General features: G+C 35.5%; 1 protein-coding gene across 1 annotated transcript; it reads right to left on the bottom strand.

Annotated features, from left to right (window-relative positions):
• Window positions 1-3030: 3030 nt before the first annotated feature.
• Window positions 3031-24482, bottom strand: LOC106069319 (Bardet-Biedl syndrome 4 protein-like). Its single transcript, XM_056035438.1, has 16 exons — window positions 24444-24482; window positions 24228-24279; window positions 23076-23157; window positions 22355-22498; window positions 21611-21722; window positions 21300-21372; window positions 21098-21151; window positions 20753-20880; window positions 16145-16199; window positions 14283-14504; window positions 13332-13503; window positions 11849-11918; window positions 7936-8074; window positions 7640-7787; window positions 6743-6916; window positions 3031-5928 (listed from the first exon to the last, which is right to left on the bottom strand). The coding sequence occupies exons 2-16, from the start codon at window positions 24246-24248 to the stop codon at window positions 5744-5746; spliced, it is 1779 nt and encodes a 592-aa protein (XP_055891413.1). The 5' UTR covers window positions 24249-24279; window positions 24444-24482; the 3' UTR covers window positions 3031-5743.
• Window positions 24483-24496: the final 14 nt, after the last annotated feature.

The following is a 24496-nucleotide window of genomic DNA, read 5'->3' on the forward strand; positions in this document are numbered from 1 at the left end:
CCTGTGTCTACCAGCCTAGCTCTAAGTCTCTACTAGTGGAGTAGCTCAAACATGGCAGAACTCTAAGGCCCTATGTCTACTAGCCAAGCTCTAAGTCTCTACTAGTGGAGTAGCTCAAACTGCCTACGGTCGGCCCTGTGTCTACCAGCCTAGCTCTAAGTCTCTACTAGTGGAGTAGCTCAAACATGGCAGAACTCTAAGGCCCTATGTCTACCAGCCAAGCTCTAAGTCTCTACTAGTGGAGTAGCTCAAACTGCCTACGGTCGGCCCTGTGTCTACCAGCCTAGCTCTAAGTCTCTACTAGTGGAGTAGCTCAAACATGGAAGAACTCTATGGCCCATGTCTACCAGCCTAGCTCTAAGTCTCAAATAGTGGAGTAGCTCAAACATGGCAGAACTCTAAGGCCCTATGTCTACCAGCCAAGCTCTAAGTCTCTACTAGTGGAGTAGCTCAAACTGCCTACGGTCGGCCCTGTGTCTACCAGCCAAGCTCTAAGTCTCTACTAGTGGAGTAGCTCAAACTGCCTACGGTCGGCCCTGTGTCTACCAGCCAAGCTCTAAGTCTCTACTAGTGGAGTAGCTCAAACTGCCTACGGTCGGCCCTGTGTCTACCAGCCAAGCTCTAAGTCTCTACTAGTGGAGTAGCTCAAACATGGAAGAACTCTATGGCCCTATGTCTACCAGCCTAGCTCTAAGTCTCCACTAGTGGAGTAGCTCAAACTGCCTACGGTCGGCCCTATGTCTACCAGCCTAGCTCTAAGTCTCCACTAGTGGAGTAGCTCAAACATGGAATAACTCTAAGGCCCTATGTCTACCAGCCAAGCTCTAAGTCTCTACTAGTGGAGTAGCTCAAACTGCCTACGGTCGGCCCTGTGTCTACCAGCCTAGCTCTAAGTCTCTACTAGTGGAGTAGCTCAAACATGGAATAACTCTATGGCCCTATGTCTACCAGCCTAGCTCTAAGTGTCTACTAGTGGAGTAGCTCAAACATGGAAGAACTCTATGGCCCTATGTCTACCAGCCTAGCTCTAAGTCTCTACTAGTGGAGTAGCTCAAACATAGCAGAACTCTAAGGCCCTATGTCTACCAGCCAAGCTCTAAGTCTCTACTAGTGGAGTAGCTCAAACTGCCTACGGTCGGCCCTATGTCTACCAGCCAAGCTCTAAGTCTCTACTAGTGAAGTAGCTCAAACTGCCTACGGTCGGCCCTGTGCTCCTATTAACAAGCTTATATTGAGTGAAGGGAAGGGCACAGTTCTAATGAGCCATATCTCAATATTGTAATATCTCCATCTTTTCTATATAAAACAACATCAATTAATTACCACTAAATAATTAGCTAATTTTTTTTTCTAAATTGATTCACGTATTGCCATCGACAAGAAATAATCGAGCGACATTTCAACTTGATCCAAGGTAGTCAGGTGGAAAAAAAGAGTGTAAACGAATCTACCCAGACAGACAGATAGACAGACGGTTTGAGTGAGCTAATATAAGGTTTGCAAAAAGAAAAAAAAAAAAGAGAATATGTCCGTAACTTAAGGTAGCGCCTAGATATTCGCCAACCTCATGTGCATCTCTTGATCGCTTCTCAGATTTCAACAGTTACAAAAGTACAACTTATTTTTACTTGAATAAATGTTTTGTTTTTCTACAAAACAAGGGAAGAAATGTTAAGAATACACTTCGCAGGTACCTTGGTCCTTGTTGCTTACAGACGTCTTCGGTCTCCCACCAACATTTTCAAAACAGGATAAGAAATGTGTGGGGACATGAAAGAAAAACAATTTTGGTGTAAAAATTCACATAAAAAATAAGTTATCTCGGGCAAACAAAATCTCGAGTTCATCCCAAATGCAATTACCATGTAAACATCAACTAAGAAACTGCCAGAAAGAAGAAAATCTTTGCTTTGTTCTAAAACATGTCAGAAAAATAGGAAGTACCAAACTCAATACATTAACATTTATGCACATCTTAAATTAAAACTTACATTTTGGTCTCAACTACATAGACTAACAGATTTTAATACGTGGAGTGTCTAGGCAGGATTTTTGTGGAGGGCCCAGCCTCTTCAAGCTTCAGTGTACTAATGCTAAACGTCTGAATGTCCTCCTTTTGGGGTAGTGTACTCGGTCCAGCAAACTGGACTTTTACTCTGTTGTTTACCAATTTATAAAACCATAGAAATAATCATATCTTCTAGAAGTTCACTTAGAGTAGAAAGATGAGCCATTGTGTTGTGACAACCTTCTTGAGGTTCTACAAAGCTGTTTCAAAGAAGCCTGTTACTCAGAGCTCATCAAGAGATTTAGTTTAGTTTGTGTATTTTCGGGCTGTATGAAGACAAGCGTTTTCATTGGTCAACACGCTTGGTGTACAAGAGACAGACTTTTGCTTGATTCAATGACAAACATTCTTCTCATATACAAATTGAAAAAAAAAAGTTGAACTACATCGAAGAGCATACGATTCACTGTAATGCTACAAAATGTGTGAGTGTACTTTTCTCGCGTTGTCTTCCTTTTCAAGACATTGTATCTCTTTTTTTCTTTTGTCCTTCACGTGTTGGTGGTCACCCGACTAGAAATACTTCTAATAGATGTATCACTCGATCTAAAAGTACGCCATATTTGTGGAGAAAGAAGCTAACTAACTACTCGTGCATTTATTCTCATTTCTTTATATTTCATTTACATATTTAAAACGATACCGGTATATTTTTGATGAGGTCCTCTTTAAGAGTGAAGACCCAGGTCAGACTATTGCACTGTCGTTAATCCGGCCCGGTATCTTATCTTATAACATACAGACGTGACTTCAAAGAAGATGATTCCAAGTCCATGTTTGTATTGTCACGGTCTCCTAGGTTACTCACATAGCCTGCCACTGGAGGAGAAGGAAGGGAGGAGAGAGAGAGAGTAGGGAGGGAGTGGGAGAGAGGGCGATGTAACCCAAACTTTAGGGGCTAGAACAAAAAACATTCATAGAACAGGATGATCTAAATGTATAGAAAGAAAGCAGATACAATATTTAAGTTATGCATTTCTTTATTCAAGCAATAGAAACAAAGAGTCAATTAAGAAATCCAAATGTAACACAGCAACACTTCCTGACCCGATTACATGACTATTGATAACAGACTTAACTCTTTTTCGGGCAGGGCCGGCCCTTAGGCAGATTGCTCCAATTGGGCCCCGCGCCTGTCAGGGCCCTGCATTTTACATTAAGCATATCACCATCAGTCATGGCACTTGCCGCGGGCTTTTAAAGATGTAAGATCTAAAGGGTTAACATATTTAGTGTAGGCCTATAGTATGATTGACGTAACTTTAACCCACAGGTACCTATTGCGATGGAGTTGCTTCCTGTGCATGACTTATAATAATTGTTGATGTCATGATCTAATTAATAGTAATAATTGTTATTGTAAAAAAAAAAATTAGAAGAGGGGCCTCGCAAGCATCCATTAAATTGTGCCCGCAATTCTTAAGGCCGGCCCTGTTTGTGGGATAGGACCACACAGACGTTTTTTGGTGAAATTTACAACAGACCATTAGTATAGTTATTGGTTGTCCTCTCTGCCTTGGCGTGCATAGATAATTTTCTTTGCTGTATTGTTTTTAAATATATTTAAGATGACAAGTCTTAGAGTTCTAGCTATGTAAAACATTGCTTAAACTAACCCAGCAAAATAAGGGGAGGCAACACATATTTCATTTTTTAAATTTGATTTGTACAAAAGCCAATTAATCAATAACAAATAAATAATTTGATCGTATTTCTAAAAGCATCAAGAAATGGACGGTTTCAAAGCTAATAATATAATAAAAATAACTACACATAACACAAAGATTTTCATCTGTAGATTATAAAAATCCATAATTAAAACAATGGTTGCAACATAGATAAATCTATTAATTAACATTAAGTATTTTTGTAGTACAAAAAGAATAGAACTAAAATATTAAATCATAATAAAAATCTACTGTAGTGGGCGTGACGTGTATGCACTACGCAAGACAGCAGGGTTTCTGTCCAGGGCTTTTGCAAGAGAGGATTTAAGCCTCTCGAGCCCTCACTCAAATGGAGTTTGATGATGATGAATGTAGTGGTTACTTAAATAGGTTTTAGTGGCAAAACTGATGCAGACTATCTGGCGTTTCTGGGAGAGCTAACATCACCCATGGAGCAGCTGTGATCTTTTTATCATGGTGCAGCAACAAACAAAAGGATAGACATGGAAATGGTTTCAGCTCTGGGATAAGTTCCAAAAAAAACAACACAGTCTGGGTGCATAAAAAGTGTCCAAACTGGCCTCCACACTAGGTCTGAACAAGCTTTTATAGGCTAGTGCAGGAAAAGATTGTCCTGTCTGCACAGTAGCAAGGTTTTTAGAGAGGAAGAGAGGACTTGAGCCTGTAAGGCCTCACTCTCATGGAGTACAATGAAGAGGATGAAAAGAAACTCCAGCATACAGTGTAGGCTGTTTGTTGACTTCTGTGGTAGGCTGTTTGTTTACTTCTGTGGTAGGCTGTTTGTTGACTTCTGTGGTAGGCTGTTTGTTTACTTCTGTGGTAGGCTGTTTGTTGACTTCTGTGGTAGGCTGTTTGTTGACTTCTGTGGTAGGCTATTTGTTGACTTCTTTCTAACTAATTATTTATTGATTAATGAACAAAATAAAGTGCCTTCAAAATAAATGTTGACTAGCAAACTTCTTTAAGAAACTCTCTAACACTGAAAGAAAATTTTCAAAAGCTCACATGCTATCATGCATACAGAAAATATCATACATACATACATTTCTTATAGCCTCATTCAACAAGTCTTGATCTCAATTTTTTAACAAATGTTTCAACTTGTTTCAATTTTTTTTATGTCTCAGACTTTCCTTACTAAATGAAGATTATTTTCAAACCCAGGAACATTGAAGTGACAGTTCAAGCACAAATTTCACAACCAGGTAGTCATAAATAGAAAAATTTAAAATTAAAAACTTTTTTCAATCACAGTTTGTCAAATTTGTATACATCTAGAAAATTAATGCAAAAAACGAAAATGGGAATAAAAATATCTTCTCTAGAATTACTAGCAAAGTGTAGATAAAATGTATATATTTATTCTCATTTACTTATTAATCTCTGAATTAAACATTTTATCTTGCAAAGCTATTTTGTTTAAAATCATGTTCAAACTAATAGTGGATAATTTCAAACTAAATATCAAATTAAAGCCGTGACAGAAACCTACTAAACAAGAATCAATATGCACATTGCAAGGAGAACACTACATAGAGATAAGGACTATCTGTTTAAAAAAATCTTTTTACAAAGACATACATTTGAATAGTACTTTTATTATATATATATATATATATATATATATCAAACTAGAAGGACACGTGGATCCTTTATTAACATTGAACTTTCTTCTTTGGAGATCATTTCCTTACAATCAATATTATTTCAAATTTAAACTTTTTAAATATCTATACTAAATTATGATGTATGAAATCAAAGAATAGATTTCAAGTGATATATGAAATTAAAGAATTACTTCAGATCTTATTATCCAACAACATAAAGAGAAATACATATAAATAGAGTTGATTTGATCAACCTTATCTTCATAGATAGATCTATGCAATCAAAGGTGTAGTTCCTGCCAGGAAGTAGTCAACAATCCTATTCAATGACAGCTATGCCTACTTGGGGCAAAAAGAACAACAAAACTGGTATATTAAACCTAACTGGCAAGTGGTGGTAGTTTGCCTCTGTGGTTTCTTCTAGCTGCACTCTCCAATTCTTCTGGTATGTCATCATCTTCAGGCAGGTGTGTTGGTGGCAGTGGAGCCTGGTCAATGCTTACCAGTTTTCTTGGGTGTATTTCTGACAAAGAATGACTGGACTCAGATTCCCTTATTTCATTTTCTGAAATTGAATCAATCATACAACTATTTCATTTCAAACAAGTTTCACCAACATTTAGATAAAAAAAAACAATGTGAAGGTTAGTGGTGAAACAAGGAATGATGTACATATCTAATACATATAATAAGTGAACTAGAATATTTTATTGCTTTTGAAAATGTTGAATTAAATTTGACAAAATAAAGGCAAGTCCCAAAGTGTGGCATATGGGCAGTTTTTTATTGGGTATGGTCACTACTTAATCCTCAAACAAGGAAATCCTATGCCGAACTGGGAGTCGAACACTTAGTGAGGTTGTGACTGAGCGTCGCATGAGGTTTGCGGGACATGTTCTACGTCAAAATGAATTACGCACACCAAGAGTTGCGATAACATGGAAGCCAAAACGAGGAAAGCGCAAACAGGGACGTCCTCGTATTACCTGGCGACACACCTTCATGGAGGACCTCAGAACAGTGGACACCAGGTGGGAGGAGGCTTCAGACATTGCCAGTGACAGATCATTATGGAGACAGCTTGCCGCCCAATGTGCCGAACGGCGCAGGAGGACCTAAGTCTAAGTAAGTAAGATTGGTTAACACTAAATAGTCATGTGACATTAATTTCGTTGGTGTTTTGCCACTAGATTTTGTTGTCAGGACTTTATTTGAGCAATAATATTCACAAAATTGGTCAGGCCAAATGTACATTCAAAGTGACAATTGTATAAAGTTTTTTGAAATTAATGGAACTAAACCAAATGAACCTGGAGTAACAATCATTGGATCATACAATTTTGTTTTAAAACATGTGCAAAAAAAGAAATTCAACTCACTGTACATATTTAACTTTGAAGTTGGGTACAACTCTGTGTCTGGACTAATCTCTTGTGTGGACTGCATTAATGATGACTCACTCATCACATCTGGCTCTTCTTCATAGGGTAGAGATGGCTTTATTTTCTGTTGCGACCTCTGACCTGAATCCTCTGTATTTGTAGCACTGTAAGCTAAGGAGATGAGCAATAAGAAAATAAAATGATAGAAGCAAACATTTCCAAACAATTCAAAATTCAAATTACGTCTAAATATTCAACACCAGTTTCTTTATCTGAAGAGGGGATTGAATCATTGTGACTTGAAATATAGCTAGTCAAATATATTTATTAGAAGCTGAAATTTTCTGTGTCACAAGATTATAAATTGTAAATTCTTATTCAATATATAATTAATGAAATTCTTCTTTGAACTTAACAAGACAGAAGAATAAATGATATAGTTGACAGTTTGATTAGAGCCTTCATAGCTGGAACATCTTTATACAGATAAAGACTCAGAGTGATCACCCATTGAAAAAATACATTGTTTAGATTTAAAGATAATTACATCCTAGCCCAACGTTCCTGCAGGGCAGTGGGCAGGGATTAAAACTGGGACCACTGTTCGATGGTCCAGAGCGCATATAAGATTTACACTCAAGCTACCAGTAACCATAAAAAAAGACTAGCATACTACTCATTGCAATAATTTTACAATCATATTATTTAGAGTTAATAAGACTGGGTGGGTGAAAAAAACTGAGTTTTTCTGGTAGAGCCCTATAAGATCAATTAGAATTGTTATGAAAGACAGTTGGCCATTTTGAATGACCTTTACTTCACCTGCCCCTTGGACCTTGTTTCCAAACTTTTTATCACAATTTCATAGTATGCTACAAGTATCAATGTGCTTACAAGTATCAGTGTAGAGTCTTTGTTTATTCACTGTACTGTACACATAATCTTCTGCTGGAGCAGAAGGCTGTACTGTTGCAGGAGAGGGTTCTGTGAGGGGTCTCCCAACTTGGATGGCAGGACCCAACTTGGCTGCCAACTCTGCCAACTGTCGATAGTTGTGTCAGAAATCAATTTAATTTGAAATGTAATTCTGTACATATAACACAAAAAATGTTACTAACAATGTACTTTAAAAAAAAAAATTATTATTTTAAAGATAATAAAATATATAATAAATATAAAGAGTTACAAACATCTTGATCAACATCTTTTCCTGTGCTTCTTAAAATTGCCACTGTAGTTTCATACTGAGCCAGGTAATGGCTGGCTTTACGCCTGTCCCCAGTGTTGAACAGAAATACAGTGTAGTTGATGAGAATAGAGGGATCTTTACTAAATAATACAAAGAAATAGTTATCAACAATTACACACAAAATATATTTATAACAAAAATTAAGGTTAAGAACAGAAAAAAATGGGTTGTGTAAAGGTGATAAGTACTTGGCATGAAATGAATTTATTCAAAAGTAATTTAAGTAAAATCTGGGAAGGGAAATTATCTGAAATTATATAACTGTATAAACAAAATTAGATATACTTTAGATTTATTTATTGTGAAGCTGATATTGTATGAAGAATCAGTGATCAGTTCAATGACAAAGTGTAGCAAGGGATATTTGAAATGGCAACATAGTTGGATAGTCTGATTTCTGAATTTCAATATTGAAATTTCACTAGAATAAATATTAATATGAGCAACTAATCCTTAGCAATAGAATCAAAATAAAGCAAAGCTTATAGAGGATAAGTTTATACTTAGCTCCTTATTTATAACCTCCTATTTCAGAATATTTTGAGAATTTCCAGAACATGACATTTAAAATTATTTGCATTTCACTTTTTAAAAAACGTTTCTAGTGCCCCCCCCTGAAAGAGGAAATGCAGCTATTAGTATTGTGTAATCTTCTAGAAAAACCCGATATGATATTTGAGATTTTTAAAAGTTCTGTTGCTATTGCTACTTTTGTTCTTTTCTGAAGACAAAACCTTTAATTTTTTTAAAATAAAAAAAAACATCATTTTTACAACTATGCACTTTAAATAGGGGAGACTATACTAAAAGGGAGGTGATTTTCAAATACATTTTAAAAAGTGTATGCATATGTTTTTTTTTCTTCTAAACAATTTTAAAACGTATTACTAAATTAAGTGTTTTCTGTTAAACAAGTAACTTATATTATAAATATAATGTTTACTTTCGTTTTAAAAGAGAAAGAAAGCATTTAGTATGTTTATAAGTCCAAAATAACGTAAAGGTTTAATGTTCATAAATAACAGCCAATACTGTACAATTGGCAGCACGTAGAACAGTACAAATAGCTCTGCGATAACAAATATCTCTCCGATAACACCGTTCCGCCGTATCAAGTCTTGCACTGGCCTCTCCGTCTCGTTCCGGGCTTGCACTGGGTCCAACAGTTCGGGACTGACTTCACACACTTGGGCTAGTTGTGTCGGACTCGATCACAGACCAAGATCAAGACGCCGTTCGTCTCAACTGTACTTGACAGTACTCCGCACTGAACCGTCGTAATGCTCCGTACAGAACCACACCGTTGAACTGTCCTGTAGTCGACTGTGTTCTGAACTCCTGTCGTGAACCCGCTTTCTGAACCGTCTTGACTGCGACACCTCCGCTCTTATATTGGGTCCCTACTGGCCTTCTCGAACCGGACAGAACGCCGCTCGACGTTTCTAGGTGGTCAGATGACTACAACTCTCGTGACGCTCCTGAGCTCTGTTCACGACGTCGATCCTTCCCGGACCGACGTGTTGACACTCGTCTCGGCTGACCGTCGTAACTCGTCATGGTTGACCGCTCGTCTAGCGCTGGCCTGGGGCGATTTGCGTTGGCTGACTAAACTCACACCACTACCCCCATATGTGCCACCACCAGGTTTATAACACTGCCCCCTCCTTAGATCTGTCCGTCCCGGACAGAATCAACATCATGACATTGGCTGTAAAGTTTCATTGCTGCAGGCGGGGGTCGATCAGTGGCAGTTGGCTTGCCTCTTGAGCTTGAAGGAGCCATCCATGTTGCAGTCAGCAATGGTCGCTTCCTTCTTCTCCTCCAATTGGCCTTCACCTGGTTGCATGGACGTCGTGCTTTCATCGCCATCCACGTTGAATTCAGAAAACGTTTTCTTCTTCTCCTCCAGTTAGCCTTCACCTGGTTGCATCGATGTCGTTGTCGCATCGTCATCCACGTTGCACTCAACAAAAGTAGCCTTCTTCTTCTTCTCCGCCAGTTGGTCTTCATGTGGCTGCAGTTATTTCTTGGTAGAATCACCATGCACGTTGGACTACGCAAACGCCGCCTTCTTCTTTTCCTCCAGTTGATCGTCCTCTTGTTGCAGTGACGTTGTGGTTGCATCGCTCTCTTGTCGGTCGGTACCGCGGACAGCCACTTGACACATGGAGAGGTATAGGATGTAAGGGCTGGGGATACCAAGATCGTTGGCAAAAGAGGTGGCTTCATAGGGCTTTGCGAAGAAGGACTGGGGTGGGCTTCAAATCCACAGGGCGGAGAATTGTGCGACAGGTCATCATCTTCAGCCTTGTCTGGAGGGCATGCTCGTGGGGCAGGTTGGTGACACTCCTCGTGCAAAGGTCCCTCGTCTTCGGCTTCAGGCTCCATTCGGCTTTCTTCACCACCATCAGGACCTCTCTCTCTTGTCTCAGTATCGGGCCAATCGCTTGTTGGTTTCAGACCTTGTCGATGACTTTTATCGTGCAAATGTCCATCAACTTCAACGTCATGTTTCCTTGGGTTTTCTTCACCACCATCAGGACTTTCATCTCTTGTCTTGGCAGCTGGACCAACGTCTGTTGGGTCCGGACCTGGCTGGTATATCTCGACTTGCATATGCCTCTCAACGGCTTTGTCAGGTTTCAATGGGTTCTCATGATCACCACCAAGGCTCTTCTCACTGGTTTTAGCATCTGAACGAACGTCTGTATTGACGATTCTCTCCTTCACATCAGGTATGCGTTTGTTCATGGCGGCTATCTTGGTGTTCATGGCATCTAGCTGTTGTTGCACAGAGTTCAAGAGCTCTCCTAAAGTTGGTTTAATTTCAAAATGATATGTGTCCGGATCTTCCCCTTCTTCCACAATGTCTTCTCGGAGGCGTGCTTGTAAGGTTTCCTTCTTTCCGCCATTTTTCAGCCCTCGTTCACGCAGTTCTCGCCTCAGTTCTATAAATTCAAGTTCGTACAGCAGTTTCAGACAAGCCATAGTAGATCCGATCCAATCCGATCCAATCCGATTCCAATCCGATCCCACTTCTGACACCAGTGTTACGAATCTCACTATCCAGGCTCTCTGCAAACTGCACAATACACCACCAACTTAAAGAGCTTGACAAGTCAGGGCTCCAAAATAACGTAAAGGTTTAATGTTCATAAATAACAGCCAATACTGTACAATTGGCAGCACGTAGAACAGTACAAATAGCTCTGCGATAACAAATATCTCTCCGATAACACCGTTCCGCCGTATCAAGTCTTGCACTGGCCTCTCCGTCTCGTTCCGGGCTTGCACTGGGTCCAACAGTTCGGGACTGACTTCACACACTTGGGCTCGTTGTGTCGGACTCGATCACAGACCAAGATCAAGACGCCGTTCGTCTCAACTGTACTTGACAGTACTCCGCACTGAACCGTCGTAATGCTCCGTACAGAACCACACCGTTGAACTGTGCTGTAGTCGACTGTGTTTTGAACTCCTGTCGTGAACCCGCTTTCTGAACCGTCTTGACTGCGACACCTCCGCTCTTATATTGGGTCCCTACTGGCCTTCTCGAACCGGACAGAACGCCGCTCGACGTTTCTAGGTGGTCAGATGACTACAACTCTCGTGACGCTCCTGAGCTCTGTTCACGACGTCGATCCTTCCCAGACCGCCGTCGATCCTTCCCGAACCGCCGTGTTGACACTCGTCTCGGCTGACCGTCGTAACTCGTCACAGTTGACCGCTCGTCTAGCGCTGGCCTGGGGCGATTTGCGTTGGCTGACTAAACTCACACCACTACCCCCATCTGTGCCACCACCAGGTTTATAACAGTATGCTACATGTCCAGGTAGTTTCAACTCACAACTTACTTGTCTAGTTTCAGAGCATGCTCATATGACTGGGCAGCATCTTCTGGGTCCTCCAAGTGGCTCAGTGAAACTGTATAAATAAAACATTATTAAATGCTAAACAAAACTTGACTGCATAATTATATAATTATCTTCTGCTAAGAAGATGTCTGTAATTTATAAGGTATTTCCTAACATTGTTTAAAAATTAGAGTTGTGTAGCTTGCAGCCATTTAAAATATTGTGAAAACTGAATGGAAAAAAAAAGAATGTTTTAAGATTAATTATTAAAAAGTCAAGAGAAATATACAAGCAAATAATAATTGTTTTTAGTTTATAAAATAGTCAGTGATGTGAAGACAAAATAATTTCTGGAAATGTGAAAGTTTTATATATGTCTCAAAGACAGAATATAATATATGCTAAATCTCATATTTTAACTTAATCAATTACAATCTTTTAATCCTTCAGGGACCTGCACATGTATTGTCAAACACTACCAACAGAAACATAAGTAAACATGTTAGATAAAATGAGGTTTATCAACAGCATCGGTTCTCAACCTTTTAAGCTCGCGACCCCTTTTTACAATCCCCTACTCTGACGTGACCCCACACACACACACACACATACAGCAATAGAAGAGTAGACAATAACAATCCATATTTTCGATGGTCTTAGGCGACCCCTGGCAAATTGTCAATCGACCACCAAGGGGGTCGCGACCCACAGGTTGAGAACCCCTGATCTACAGCAAGGTACACACAATCCTGATGCAGTCCCAGCTGCGATGGGCAGGTCACGTCAACAGAATGGAAGACCACCGCATCCCTAAATGACTCTTGTATGGCCAACTAAGCGAAGGAAAGCGCTCGCAAGGTGGTCAAAGAAAGCGCTTCAGGAACACCCTCAAAGCTTCTTTGAAGGCGTTCAGCATAGACCCAGGCACTTGGGAGACAGAGGCACATGACAGAGCATCATGGCGTTGCGCTGTGAAAACTGGCGCACAGGTTGCTGAGGAAAAAAGAACAAAGCTGGCAGAAGAAAAACGCCAGAGAAGAAAAGCAAGGCAAACGACACTAGCTCCAGCTGGAATAACCTGCCCAGTCTGCGGCCGAACATTCCGGGCTCACATAGGCCTCACCAGCCACATGAGGAGGCATAAAACCCAGTGCAAAGCCCTCAGCCCCCTGGATGACAAAGTGGTCATCATCGAACCACGATGGACGAACTATTTATACATAGTGAAAGGTCTTGGATTCTCTTCCACAAACATGTAATGAGCAAGAAAAAGTCAGTCCACCAGAAAGGTGACAACTAAAATTATCGTGAAGGCAGCTCAAGACAAAGATATAATTTCTTAATGAACTATGGATATATACAAACACAAAATGAAACAGTAATCTATGTAGATGCCAGATGTTAAGCAGAAAATGAAATTGTCCAATAAACTCCCATGGTGTGTTGGTACGCTAATGACACAAACATTATTTATTGAACTCACCAGCCAGGAGCATGTACAGTTGAGCCATGTCTGACTTCAAGTTTATTGCAGCCGAGATGAAATGGAATGATGAAGCGTACTGCTGCATTGTGAGATGAACCAGGCCAAGGTTGTACAAAATCTTCCAGTCGAATGGAGCTAAATAATTGGCTCTCTTTAAACAGCTGATAGCCTGAAAGAAGTTATTCAAATATATTCATTTTTTTTTTCATGGAATTTTTAAGACAGGCTTAAACAATGAAGCAGGTCCTCATAATTTTTTTTTAAAGTATCATAATGAAGTTCATTGAAAATCAAAAGCTGTGTTCAATGAACCAATAGTTTAGTGTTGAGAAATATAGGATAGTATGTATAAGTAAGGTTTGGTTCCACAAGGTTTTTATCATCAGAAGTGATGGTGATTTAATATGCCCAATTAACTATTAAATGTTTCCAATAAAATGCACCTAAAAAATCCTCAGACAACCAGTCCAACTACTGGCCTTCACCTGCATCTCAGATACCTGCAGACAAACTATCCCGCAGCATCTCAGATACAGAATTGGGCAGAACTATATTCACTAACAGAAGAAAGGGCAAAGGTGAGAAACTGGTGCCTAAAACAATAAGCTTTGAGTAGAATGGGCTTGTTATCTTTATCTAGCCACCTAGGAGAAGGAAAACTCTGAATCCAAACCTCTGCTGCCTCTTGACTATACCCAAACATGGAAAAGCCTTCAAGAGTCTACCATGAAGAAAAATCAGGAGAAAGTGGCCCTTAGACAGCCTGCAGAAAACAATGCTACCCTGGTAAACACTGCACTGCTACTGATCCCAAACTGTATTTGTTTCGTTTCATAATCCATAAATAAAATAAGATTTTATTTTCACTTCTCTTCTAAAAAATAGTTTAGCAAAATCAAAAACAGCTAACAAAATTTTTTTTCTAATGTAATAATCACATAAACTCACAGCAACAAACTTCTTCTTGCCAAAGAAACACATTCCAATATTGTTCCACAAGGGAGGTGACTCAGGAATAGTGGCTGCAGCTATTCGGTACTTTGTGATGGCAACATCATAGTCGGCATGGTTTTGCATCATGCTGCCTGCAGCCATTATAGCCTTTGTATGACTAGGATTGAAGGCCATGGCATTACCGAGATTTTCAAAAGCTTTTTGAAATTGATTGACCTGAAAAACAAAAAGAAACGGCGTAACATAGACATTAATGATATAAAGCTTCATATTTTTTTATAGCTATAATACTCTAGTTGGTGTAATGCACAAATTGTAAGACAAATTTCCTTATGGACAATAAAGATTATTATTATTATTATTAAATTTAAGATCTATCAGCTATTTGTTACTCTAAGATTTTCCTTTGGTTATCCCACAAGGTTTAAATATAAATTTTCAGGTGGCTTAAGAAAACTGATTTTGATTTTATTTCAAATTTTAATACAGTTCTCATCAGAAATTAAAATATTTTGCATTTCAATTAAAACATCTGATTGTAGATCAGTTCAATGTTACAATTTACTAGAACAAATATTATTTTAAAACTGACAATTTTTTTAAGATGCTAAGTTTGTTTTTGTAGACAGTTTACAAGGAGGGTTGTGATTAGTGAGGATAAAACTCTTTTTGTGTCCTTACTGTCAGCAAGTAACTTAGTACATGATGCTTGTACCATTAGCTTTTCTTTCATTTTCTTTTCTGTATTTGAGAGTGATTTTTTCTTTCTATTGAACGCTGGTAATCCACATTTAATTTACTTAAAAAAAAATAATTTTGGTACTTTATTTTAACTCTTTCAGTGCCATGTTAATCTCAGCTAGTAACTTCATTAGCACTGACAAGTGTGGCATTACTCTCAGGGAGTAATTTGGAATACATTTTCCAATTGTGAAAGTGATTATTCTTTGTTTTGGTTGTAAATAGGATACAGGACCAAGACTTTTTTCTTTAAAATGACAACATTGTGTTAGCAGTAGTGCTTTTGAGTTTATAGCGCATAACCCAAAATATTTAAATAATACTATTTCTAGTGCATTAAAAAAAATCTTTTATTAAATCTAAAGTGACAATTAGTGCTAATTTTTGTTAGTACCGAAAAACTCCATTTTTTCTATCAAAATAATTCGCACTGAAAGAGTTGAAAATATTTTTTTATCCTCATAGAAACTACTAAAAAAAATATCAATGTACATCTGTGTTTATTTCTTATGAAATGTTGAAGGATAAATTGTGTTTAATTGAGTAGTTCAATATCAATATGAAAAAAAAGAAGAAAGAAATCTTTTAGTAAGTGATTTTAAAAATAATTATTTTTAGACATTTCCTTTCTTAAAAATAAATAATTTTGATGATTGGTGGTAAGACCTGTTACAATATTAATTTCCAACATCAGGATATCTCCTGAACCTACAATGACTGATTGGTAAGACCTAGTGAAATTTTACATCTAAAAAAATGAGCATCTCTCTAAGGCTTTGTTAGCAATCATTGTGATCTGAAAAACTTATTTATTAAACTCCTCCTTCCTCTCTACAGCAATCAGTAACTTTCAATTCAAATTCTGAATCAACTTTACATTTTTTATTCAACATTTTAATAAACAATAAAACAGCAACACAAAAGTTGTTAGTTTTCACTAAAAAAATAGGGATTGTTTTTCCTTCTGAACAAGACATGATTTGCTCTTTTTTTATGAAGTTTAAAAAATTGCTGCTTAATTCCTATCGCAGGATCCTACCATATGAGGAGTCTACCATAAACAAAGCATCCTATCACCATAGGTGCCACTGGGTTAATAAAGACATCCTACTTACTTGCATATAAAGCAGTCCTAGAGTAGTGAGAAGGTCTGGGTTCTCAGGTGAGTACCTAGAAATAATGTGAAGAAAGAAAACTGTTTAGTCATCTAACGTTCGACAAAGTTATTTAAAATAAAGAAATATTTCAGCCCCAAAAGTTTTTTCTTCATTTATTGAAATGATATTAATAAAAATCAATATTAACCTCTTTTTTGTGTCATGGACAATAAATATATTTATTTATTTTAAATACTTTTTGGACCACAAATCATGGTTAAAAGCCCACAAAAACATTTTTGCTATTATAGCTAAAAATAACAATAATCCTTTCAAACTATAAATAAATTACCTAGAGAAATTTTGATAATGAAAGGACAGCCAACAATAGTAATGTATTATACTGCTGTTGTTATATAATGGATGTCAATGTGCAAAATTCAGAATCTATAATTTTAAAGGACTTTGAAAAAAATCTCAAAACAGCAAAATGTAGATATTGATATGTTGTATTTTTTTTTTACTATTCATAGAAATAAAATATTTAGTACTAAGTAGGTTTTCCTTAAAGAGTTTCATAACAAAATCGACAGGTTATACTAAACATGGTAATTTTAAATACATTGTTAGCCATTACCAAGCAAAATAAGTTGAATTTCTCACATATAGTTCATTTAGTTATTTATCTAGATCATTTAGTTATAAATGATAAAATTTAATTTATTAATTTAAAAGGTTATTATGGCCCTTTCATCAACAGAATTTTTTTTTCAAATAATGAGCTTTAGATGAGATGTAACCATGATGAGAGGGAAGATCCATCAACTTTAAAACAAAAACAAAAGTATAAGATGACTTTTTGAAAAGTAATACCACCCCATTTTGACATGACATTTATCTTATCTTATCTTATATAATACAGACGTTACTTCAAAAAAGAAGATGATTACGTCCTACGCGTCATGCATTTAGTCATGCATATTAACCAATGACTTAAATTCTGCCAAGTCACTGGTTTTCCTGGCTAGCTCAGGCAACCCATTCCATGCTCTAATAGCACTAGGGAAGAAGGAGTATTTGTACAAATTTGTCCTAGCATATGGGACGAGGAATGTGCCTTTATCTTTGTGTCTTTCAGAGTATTTTATTAAATTTTGTTTTTGTATTTGAAGATTATGGTTCAGTGTTTTATGTATGATTGCTACTTTACTTTTGAGCCTTCTGTCCTGAAGACTTTCTAAATTTAGTGATTTTACTAAAGGTGTTACTCTAGTCAAATGTGAATATTCATTTGTTATGAATCTCACTGCTCTATTTTGTGTCTGTTCCAGTTTCTTAATGTTTTCTTGAGTTGAGGGGTCCCAAACGGAGGATGCATATTCTATTATTGGCCTAACCAAGGTTAAATAACATTTTAGTTTTATGTTCTTATTTGATTTATAGAAATTTCTTTTAATAAATCCTAATGCTTTGTTTGATTTTTTTGTAGTTTCATCAATATGTGGATTCCATGACAGTTTTTCATTTATTATAACACCTAGGTATTTTGCGTTTTTAGTCTGTGTTACTGGTTTGCCATGAATAAGATAAGTGGAATTAATTTGTTTTAGTTTTTTTGTTACTCTTAACAACTGACATTTTTCTGGGTGGAAAGACATGCTCCAATTTGATTCCCATTTCTGTAATTCATCTAATTCTCTTTGTAAAATATCTGTGTCTTGTGTTGTTTTTATTGTTCTATATATTATGCAATCGTCTGCAAATAATCTGACTTTTGTTCCTGAACTTATGCAATTTGGTATATCATTTATGTAAATTAAAAATAGTAGTGGACCCAAGACTGTTCCTTGAGGTACACCTGAGTTTACTGTTATCGGTGTTGATTTAGAGCCATTTATTATTACAGTTTGTTCTCTCCCTATCAGAAAATCTTTAATCCACTGATGCAGTGGTCCATTAATGCCGAAATATTTTAATTTTTTAAGCAAACTATGGTGGTGAACTTTGTCAAAAGCCTTAGAAAAATCTAGTAAGATAGCATCTATTTGTTCACTATTATCTAAACCTTTTGAAAAATCATCAATTAGTCCTATTAGTTGTGTTTCACATGATCTATATTTCCTAAAGCCATGTTGGTATGGTGTGAGGACATTATGTTTGTCTAAGTGGTTTATGATGTTGCTACATATTATGTGTTCTAGGATTTTACATGTGATGCTGGTAAGTGATACTGGTCTGTAGTTTCCTGGGTCAGATTTTTCTCCTTTTTTAAATAGGGGGGTGACATCAGCTTCTTTCCAGTCCTTTGGTACTCTGCCCTGGTTAAGTGAAGCCTGAAAGAGTATTTTGAACACTGGGGATAGCTCATTGCTTAGTTCTTTGAGTAATCTAGCTGGAATACCATCAGGTCCAGACGCTTTATTTGGTTTGGTGTTGGCTAATAGTTTTTGAATTCCATTTTCTTGTACTACTATATCTTCTATGTTGTCTACTTGGTTCAAATTCAGTAATATGTCTTTGTCTCCTGGGGCTGAGAATGCTGATGCAAAGTATTTGTTTAGGATGTTTGCTTTAGTTTGTATTGGCTACTGCTTTTATCTGACTGTGTATTTTTATGATCTCATGGTCTGATAGACCAGGGAAAATATCATAATCAACTACTAATCCAGGTCTGTTGGTTAAGAAGAGATCTAATGTGTTGTTTAATCTAGTTGGCTTTTTAATGATTTGATCTAAACTTAGGTTGTGTAAAGTTTCTATGAAAAGCTCATTTATGTCCTTAAGGTTTTGGTGTTTAACTATGGTTAGTGTTTTCCAATTTATATCAGGTAGGTTGAAATCACCCATAATCCAAAAAACTACATTTTTATTTGTCTCTTTAAGTGTAGTAATCTGATTACATAGTTCCTGCATGTATTCTAAACTAGAATTTGGTGGTCTGTAAATGCTGCCTATTATTAGGGATGTTGAGGTGGTATTAATTTTACAAAATGTTGATTCTATATTTTTTGAGTTAGGTAAGGTAATTTCTTCTGCTATAAGAGTGTTTTTTATTGCTAAAAGAACTCCTCCATGATTATCAGCCCTATCTTTTCTAAAAATTTCATAATTACTATTGAAAATTTCTGCATTATAAATTTCAGGATGTAGCCAAGTTTCTGTTCCTGCAATTATGTCTGGTTTCTCACATTCTAATAAAATTTCTAAGTCTGCTGTTTTGTTCCTAATGCTTTGAAAATTTATTACTAAGGTTTTAAGGTATTTTGGTGTTACTTCTTTAGTAGGTTTGTTTAGTGAGGCTGTTGTATTAATTTTAGTAGATTTAGGTTTAACAGGAGTGGATCTGGCTAGTGGTTGGTGAGTTTGGTTTGGGATGGTGTTTAGGATGTTGTATGGGTTAGAAGTGTCTGCATCAAAGGAATCAAACAGTCCTGATGTAAACTGAGGTAACCCACACGGTACACAGTGCCATGATGCATCTTTGTTGCCTTAGGCATAATACACAGGTGTATTCATATGGAGACATGATGCATGGTACCATTCATTGCAGGTATCACATTGAATGGCTTTCTGTTTCATGGTGCATACTTTTTTGCAGATGTTGCATCTATCTTTAGATCTAGGCCCTGGATTTGACTCTACATCTCCTGCTATTAATATTAACAGTGATAGGTATTTATTTCTGCTGTGTCTGATTGAGAACTTCCATTTGTGATGGGTAATCTTCTTTAGTGTTATGGATGTGTATGTTAGGTTATTTTTGAAGTTGCATTGATCTAAAGTGTGATGATTGATTATGACTGTTGTTTCCATTTTAAGTTTAGTGTTGACTAAGGTAGATCTGGTTCTGTGTTCAGCTAGTGTGTATTTAGTGATTATTAGGATAAATAGCCAGAGCAATTTCATGATGACTGTTGTTGATTTTAGTTTTTAAAGGGGTCTAGTCTAAATCTAGTTTAAGATTTACAATGCCTAAGTTATGTCTAAATCTAAAGTGAAAGCTAATTTACAATGACAATTAAATCAAATGAAATGGTTTATTAAATTCAAAATATGGACCTAGACTAGATCTAGATCTAATTCTAGATCAATATATTTACGTGTATAACTAACTATATAGAATATTACTATTAGTTATTATTAGTAATTTAATTTATTAAAGAGTAACTTTACCTGTCCAACAACTACGTAAGATGGTAGAAGTTAATTTAACATGAAAATTTATTTGAAAAAGGGAGGATATCCTTTTCAGACTTTGTAATCTATGGAACAATTGATGTAAAGCTCATCTATTTCTATGGCAGATGGTTAATGAGAGTTTCATGTGGTCAGCACAACCACCAACAACCTTTACTTTTCCAAGGCATGTCAGGTACCCTTAAGAATTAGGGGGACGCAGGGGGCGTCCAAAAAATCCTGATGTTCAAAATCCCAGTCAAGACAGGAACTAGGGACTTTTTTTTATTAACTCAGCCATCATGCTCCTATGTGAAATCTTTACAGAATCTTAGAACAATCCAGATTTGGAATTTAGTTGTAGCTATTGCAATCATACCAATGCCAAGTATTTAAATTTACTTTGATACATATTTGAGTCTTGAGATTATCAGTGAACTAAAAACTCACTCCACAGCACTCCTGTAGATGTCTATAGCAGCATTGATATCTCTCTCCAGGAGATAGATTTTACCCAACACCACATAGGTGACTTCATGGCGACGAAGACTCAATGCTTGCTTTAGACAGTCCTTTGCCTGCCAAACAAAATACAAAATACAATTTTAACTGATTAACAATTATAGAAATAAATATGCACTTCAAGCGAATAAACAAAAAGGAAAATAGTTTTATGCTTGTAAACACAACAACATAAAAGATTCACCTATAAAATAGGCACAGAATAATGTCTGAAAAGTGTGAGAAATTACATTGTATTCAAACTAGCACAAATAAAAGATTGATGGTTATTACCTTTGTATAGTCCCTCAAGTACATGTAACAAACTCCCAAGTTATGGAATATTTCCTGTAAATAAGTTTAAGTCATGCTATAAAGTGTTAGCATTCTCTGAACAAACACAGACTAAAAAAACAACACATACACACACACATAAATATCAATGCAAATATTCACATTTTTTCTTTCCTGAACTGAATTCAATGTTAATCCTTACCCAGTCTTTTTCACTGATGGTAGCAGCTTGATTGTAAACATCAATGGCAGCTTTATGTCTTGCCAATAAAAATCTAAAGAAAAGTTATAACGATTTCATTAGTCAAACCTTATGACGAACTTAGTTCAGACTTGCATTTTAAAATACTTAATTTTTTTCTTTAATCTGTATTTTTTTGTCTTTTATTTCATTGTAAAGTCTTAAATAGACAGTGTGTATTTTGGTCAATGTAATATATATTTCAATTCATATGTAGTGTTATAGATTGTTTATCATTAATATAAAAAATATTTTTAAAAAATTTCACTTACAATGACCGTGCAACCTGTTTTAGATTTTCTGGGTTTTGCATATTAAGGACTGTACAAGTCTGGAAAAGATCAAGAGATTCTTGTATCTTGCCTTCTTGTCTCAAAATTAACCCTAGAATTAATAAACAATAAAAATGTTTTTAATGCATGAAACATACATTTAAATAACAGCAGGTTAAAATGTTAATTAGTCAAAATATTACTGGATGAAAGTTTAAAAAAAAAAATTCTTTTTCTTTCTTTATATATATACTGTAAAAAATGCAAACTAAAACTCTAAGGCCCTATTACAAGGTCTTATGGGCGTACAAAGACATTCCTTCAGGGAACACTACCAGAAAAAAGAAGAGGCAGACAGAGAATGTGATGGGAAGACAACATAAAAGATGGACAGACATAAAACGGTTCTAGCCAAGGCAACATACAGAGAGGAATGGAGAAAGATGATTGACAAATCATGTGTGGTGCCCCAATGGTGCAACAGACTAAGGGATACATAAAGGTGATATGAAAGAAAATTATGACATTATTTTCACAAATTTATTGAATATTTGGAATAGTTTCTTTAGAGAATCACAAAAAGAATGAAACTAATGAAAAACATTATATAGTGAATAGAAAGAAAAAAAATTCAATAGTTTGAAAATTTTAACAACTGTTCTTATTAAATTTAAAAAAAAAAAATTGATGCTTTGAAATATGTCCAGATCTTTGAAACTAATTGAGAAACAAAAATAAACAAACCTTGAACATAGACAGCATATTCACACATGCCTCCAGCTTCTGAGAGCTGCTCGCGAATGAGAGCCTTGCAGGTATCAAATTCTTTTCTGACATAATGAAGATGAATCAACCAATTTCTTCTTTCAAATACAGGAAGTTCAGGGGCTAAATTCATAATAGAAACAATCCAAATATAAGGTTCAGAATATGTCAGAAATGTTGAACAAATAAGAATATTTACCAAGTACCACAGTAACAAATGAAAAAAAAAAATTATAACAAGAAAAATACTTTTTAAAATACCTATTTTAAAAACAAACCTTATATTAAGTGTAAATGTATCAATTATTTTGGATCAGTCAAGTAATTAAATTTGTCACAGATATAGACTAACAATACTAACAATAAATCTGTGGACCTAAATTCTCTACACAAAGTATAAAGGTGACTTATTCAACTTATACCATCACATCTGTCAAGTAAAGTATCTATCCCTTGTTGGATACTAAATAAAATAATTAATTATCAATAACTAATTAACTAATTGGTTAACTTTTTAAATTGATTCTTGTTTTGTCAAGTACAATAAATAATTGTGCTAAATTTCAACTTTATTGGGTGTGGGAGAAATGACCTGTACAAAAATTTTACCAGACAGACAAAGTGAGTTGATATAAGCTTTGTTAAAATAAATCTTTAAAAAAAACAAACAATGCCAAACATCATCAGGTGTAATTATTACCTTTTTTTGGTCGTGCATTACTATTAGGGACAGGTACTGATGGTATAGCCACTTTTTTTTCTGTCTGATCTGAAGATGGTTCCTACAATTAGAAAAGGGAAAAAATAAATTTAGATCTAGAAAATTAATACTTAAAAAGAAATTTTTCTATTTACATATGATGACTATAGGAAAATCTATGGGTTAATGATTATTGGCAAATTTACTAAGTGCAAAACTTTAAATTTGTGGATATATTTGTTTTCTCAATCAATAGATTATCTTTTTTTTTTTAAATTTGAATAATTTAATAATATTTTTTGTTTGTTTGTTTAAAAATAAAGAGTACTGGTTTGTTTTAATAGTGGTTTTGACTCAGCCAAAGTCTCACCAAGCATTTAAATAATAAAATTAAAACGCAAGTTTTGTGACATTTAGTATTACATTTTTATTGCTGTTATTAGTATTATCTCTTAAACTATCACACTATCATGATTAGGCTTTATATAATGTATACATGTATATATTTTTTAATGATGATGTCTATCTGCTGTTAGGCCTACTACTAGAGTCTATATGGATTAGATGTATATAGTAGTATATTTTAAACTAATTTACTATTTTAATAATAAATCATGATGATAGTACTGATAGAATGAAAAGTAAATTCAATATTACTAATAACTGGATAGTAGATCTAGTTATCTAAATCTATTCTATTGATTTCTACTATAATAAACCAATAAGATTGTGACATGTCTTTACTTTACTTTATACTTTATCCAGTTGTTCTTCTATTCTAGATATCTACTTAAGTCAAGTACCTCTAGATAGATGATTATCTGATGGATCTAGCTAGAGAAATTTTATCGATAGATTTAGATATAATCTAAATCTATTAGTACTTAGTAATAGTAGTATAATCAGTATGATACTAACTAGAACTAGATCTACTATGATCTAGATTTAAGTATCATCTAAATTACTTTTTTAATTAGTAAAATTAAAATCTAATCTAAACTTTAAAGCCACCAGATCTATATAATCTAGCAAATTAAATACTAACAATGTTTCCTAAAACTTATTTTTTAACGGCGAAACTTAACAACGTAAATTTTAGTGCTGGTTTGTATTAATTATTTCTGTTTAAAAGTAAAAATACAAATAAAAAACCTGAACTGATCTGTCCGCCATTGTGAAACTATTTTCGTTGGTATGGAAAAGTCTGGATTGGAAAAGGTTATAATTTACATTTTACAGTATCAAAGAACACAAAAATTAGAGAAGGTTTATAGTTAATTATAATTTACTTCTTAATTTGCTAATACACTAGTTTTTATTATTGAATAATATTGTGTTTTTTTTTAAGTAAAGAGAAGTTATAGATACAGATTCTAAGTTTCCATTATAACAACTCCTCCCCTCTCCCCTGCATCGACCGG

Source organism: Biomphalaria glabrata, chromosome 7, assembly GCF_947242115.1.
Source record: "Biomphalaria glabrata chromosome 7, xgBioGlab47.1, whole genome shotgun sequence".
In the NCBI taxonomy this organism is placed as follows: domain Eukaryota; kingdom Metazoa; phylum Mollusca; class Gastropoda; family Planorbidae; genus Biomphalaria; species Biomphalaria glabrata.

Excerpts from the sequence above, each read along its gene's own strand:
- LOC106069319 (XM_056035438.1), bottom strand. The coding sequence starts at position 24,248 with ATGGCGGACAGATCAGTTCAG. Across the intron at positions 21,373-21,610 it reads AAACAGGTTGCACGGTCATT|ATTTTTATTGGCAAGACATA; the intron begins GTAAGTGAAATT and ends ACTTTTCTTTAG. Across the intron at positions 20,881-21,097 it reads ACTTGAGGGACTATACAAAG|GCAAAGGACTGTCTAAAGCA; the intron begins GTAATAACCATC and ends TTTGTTTGGCAG.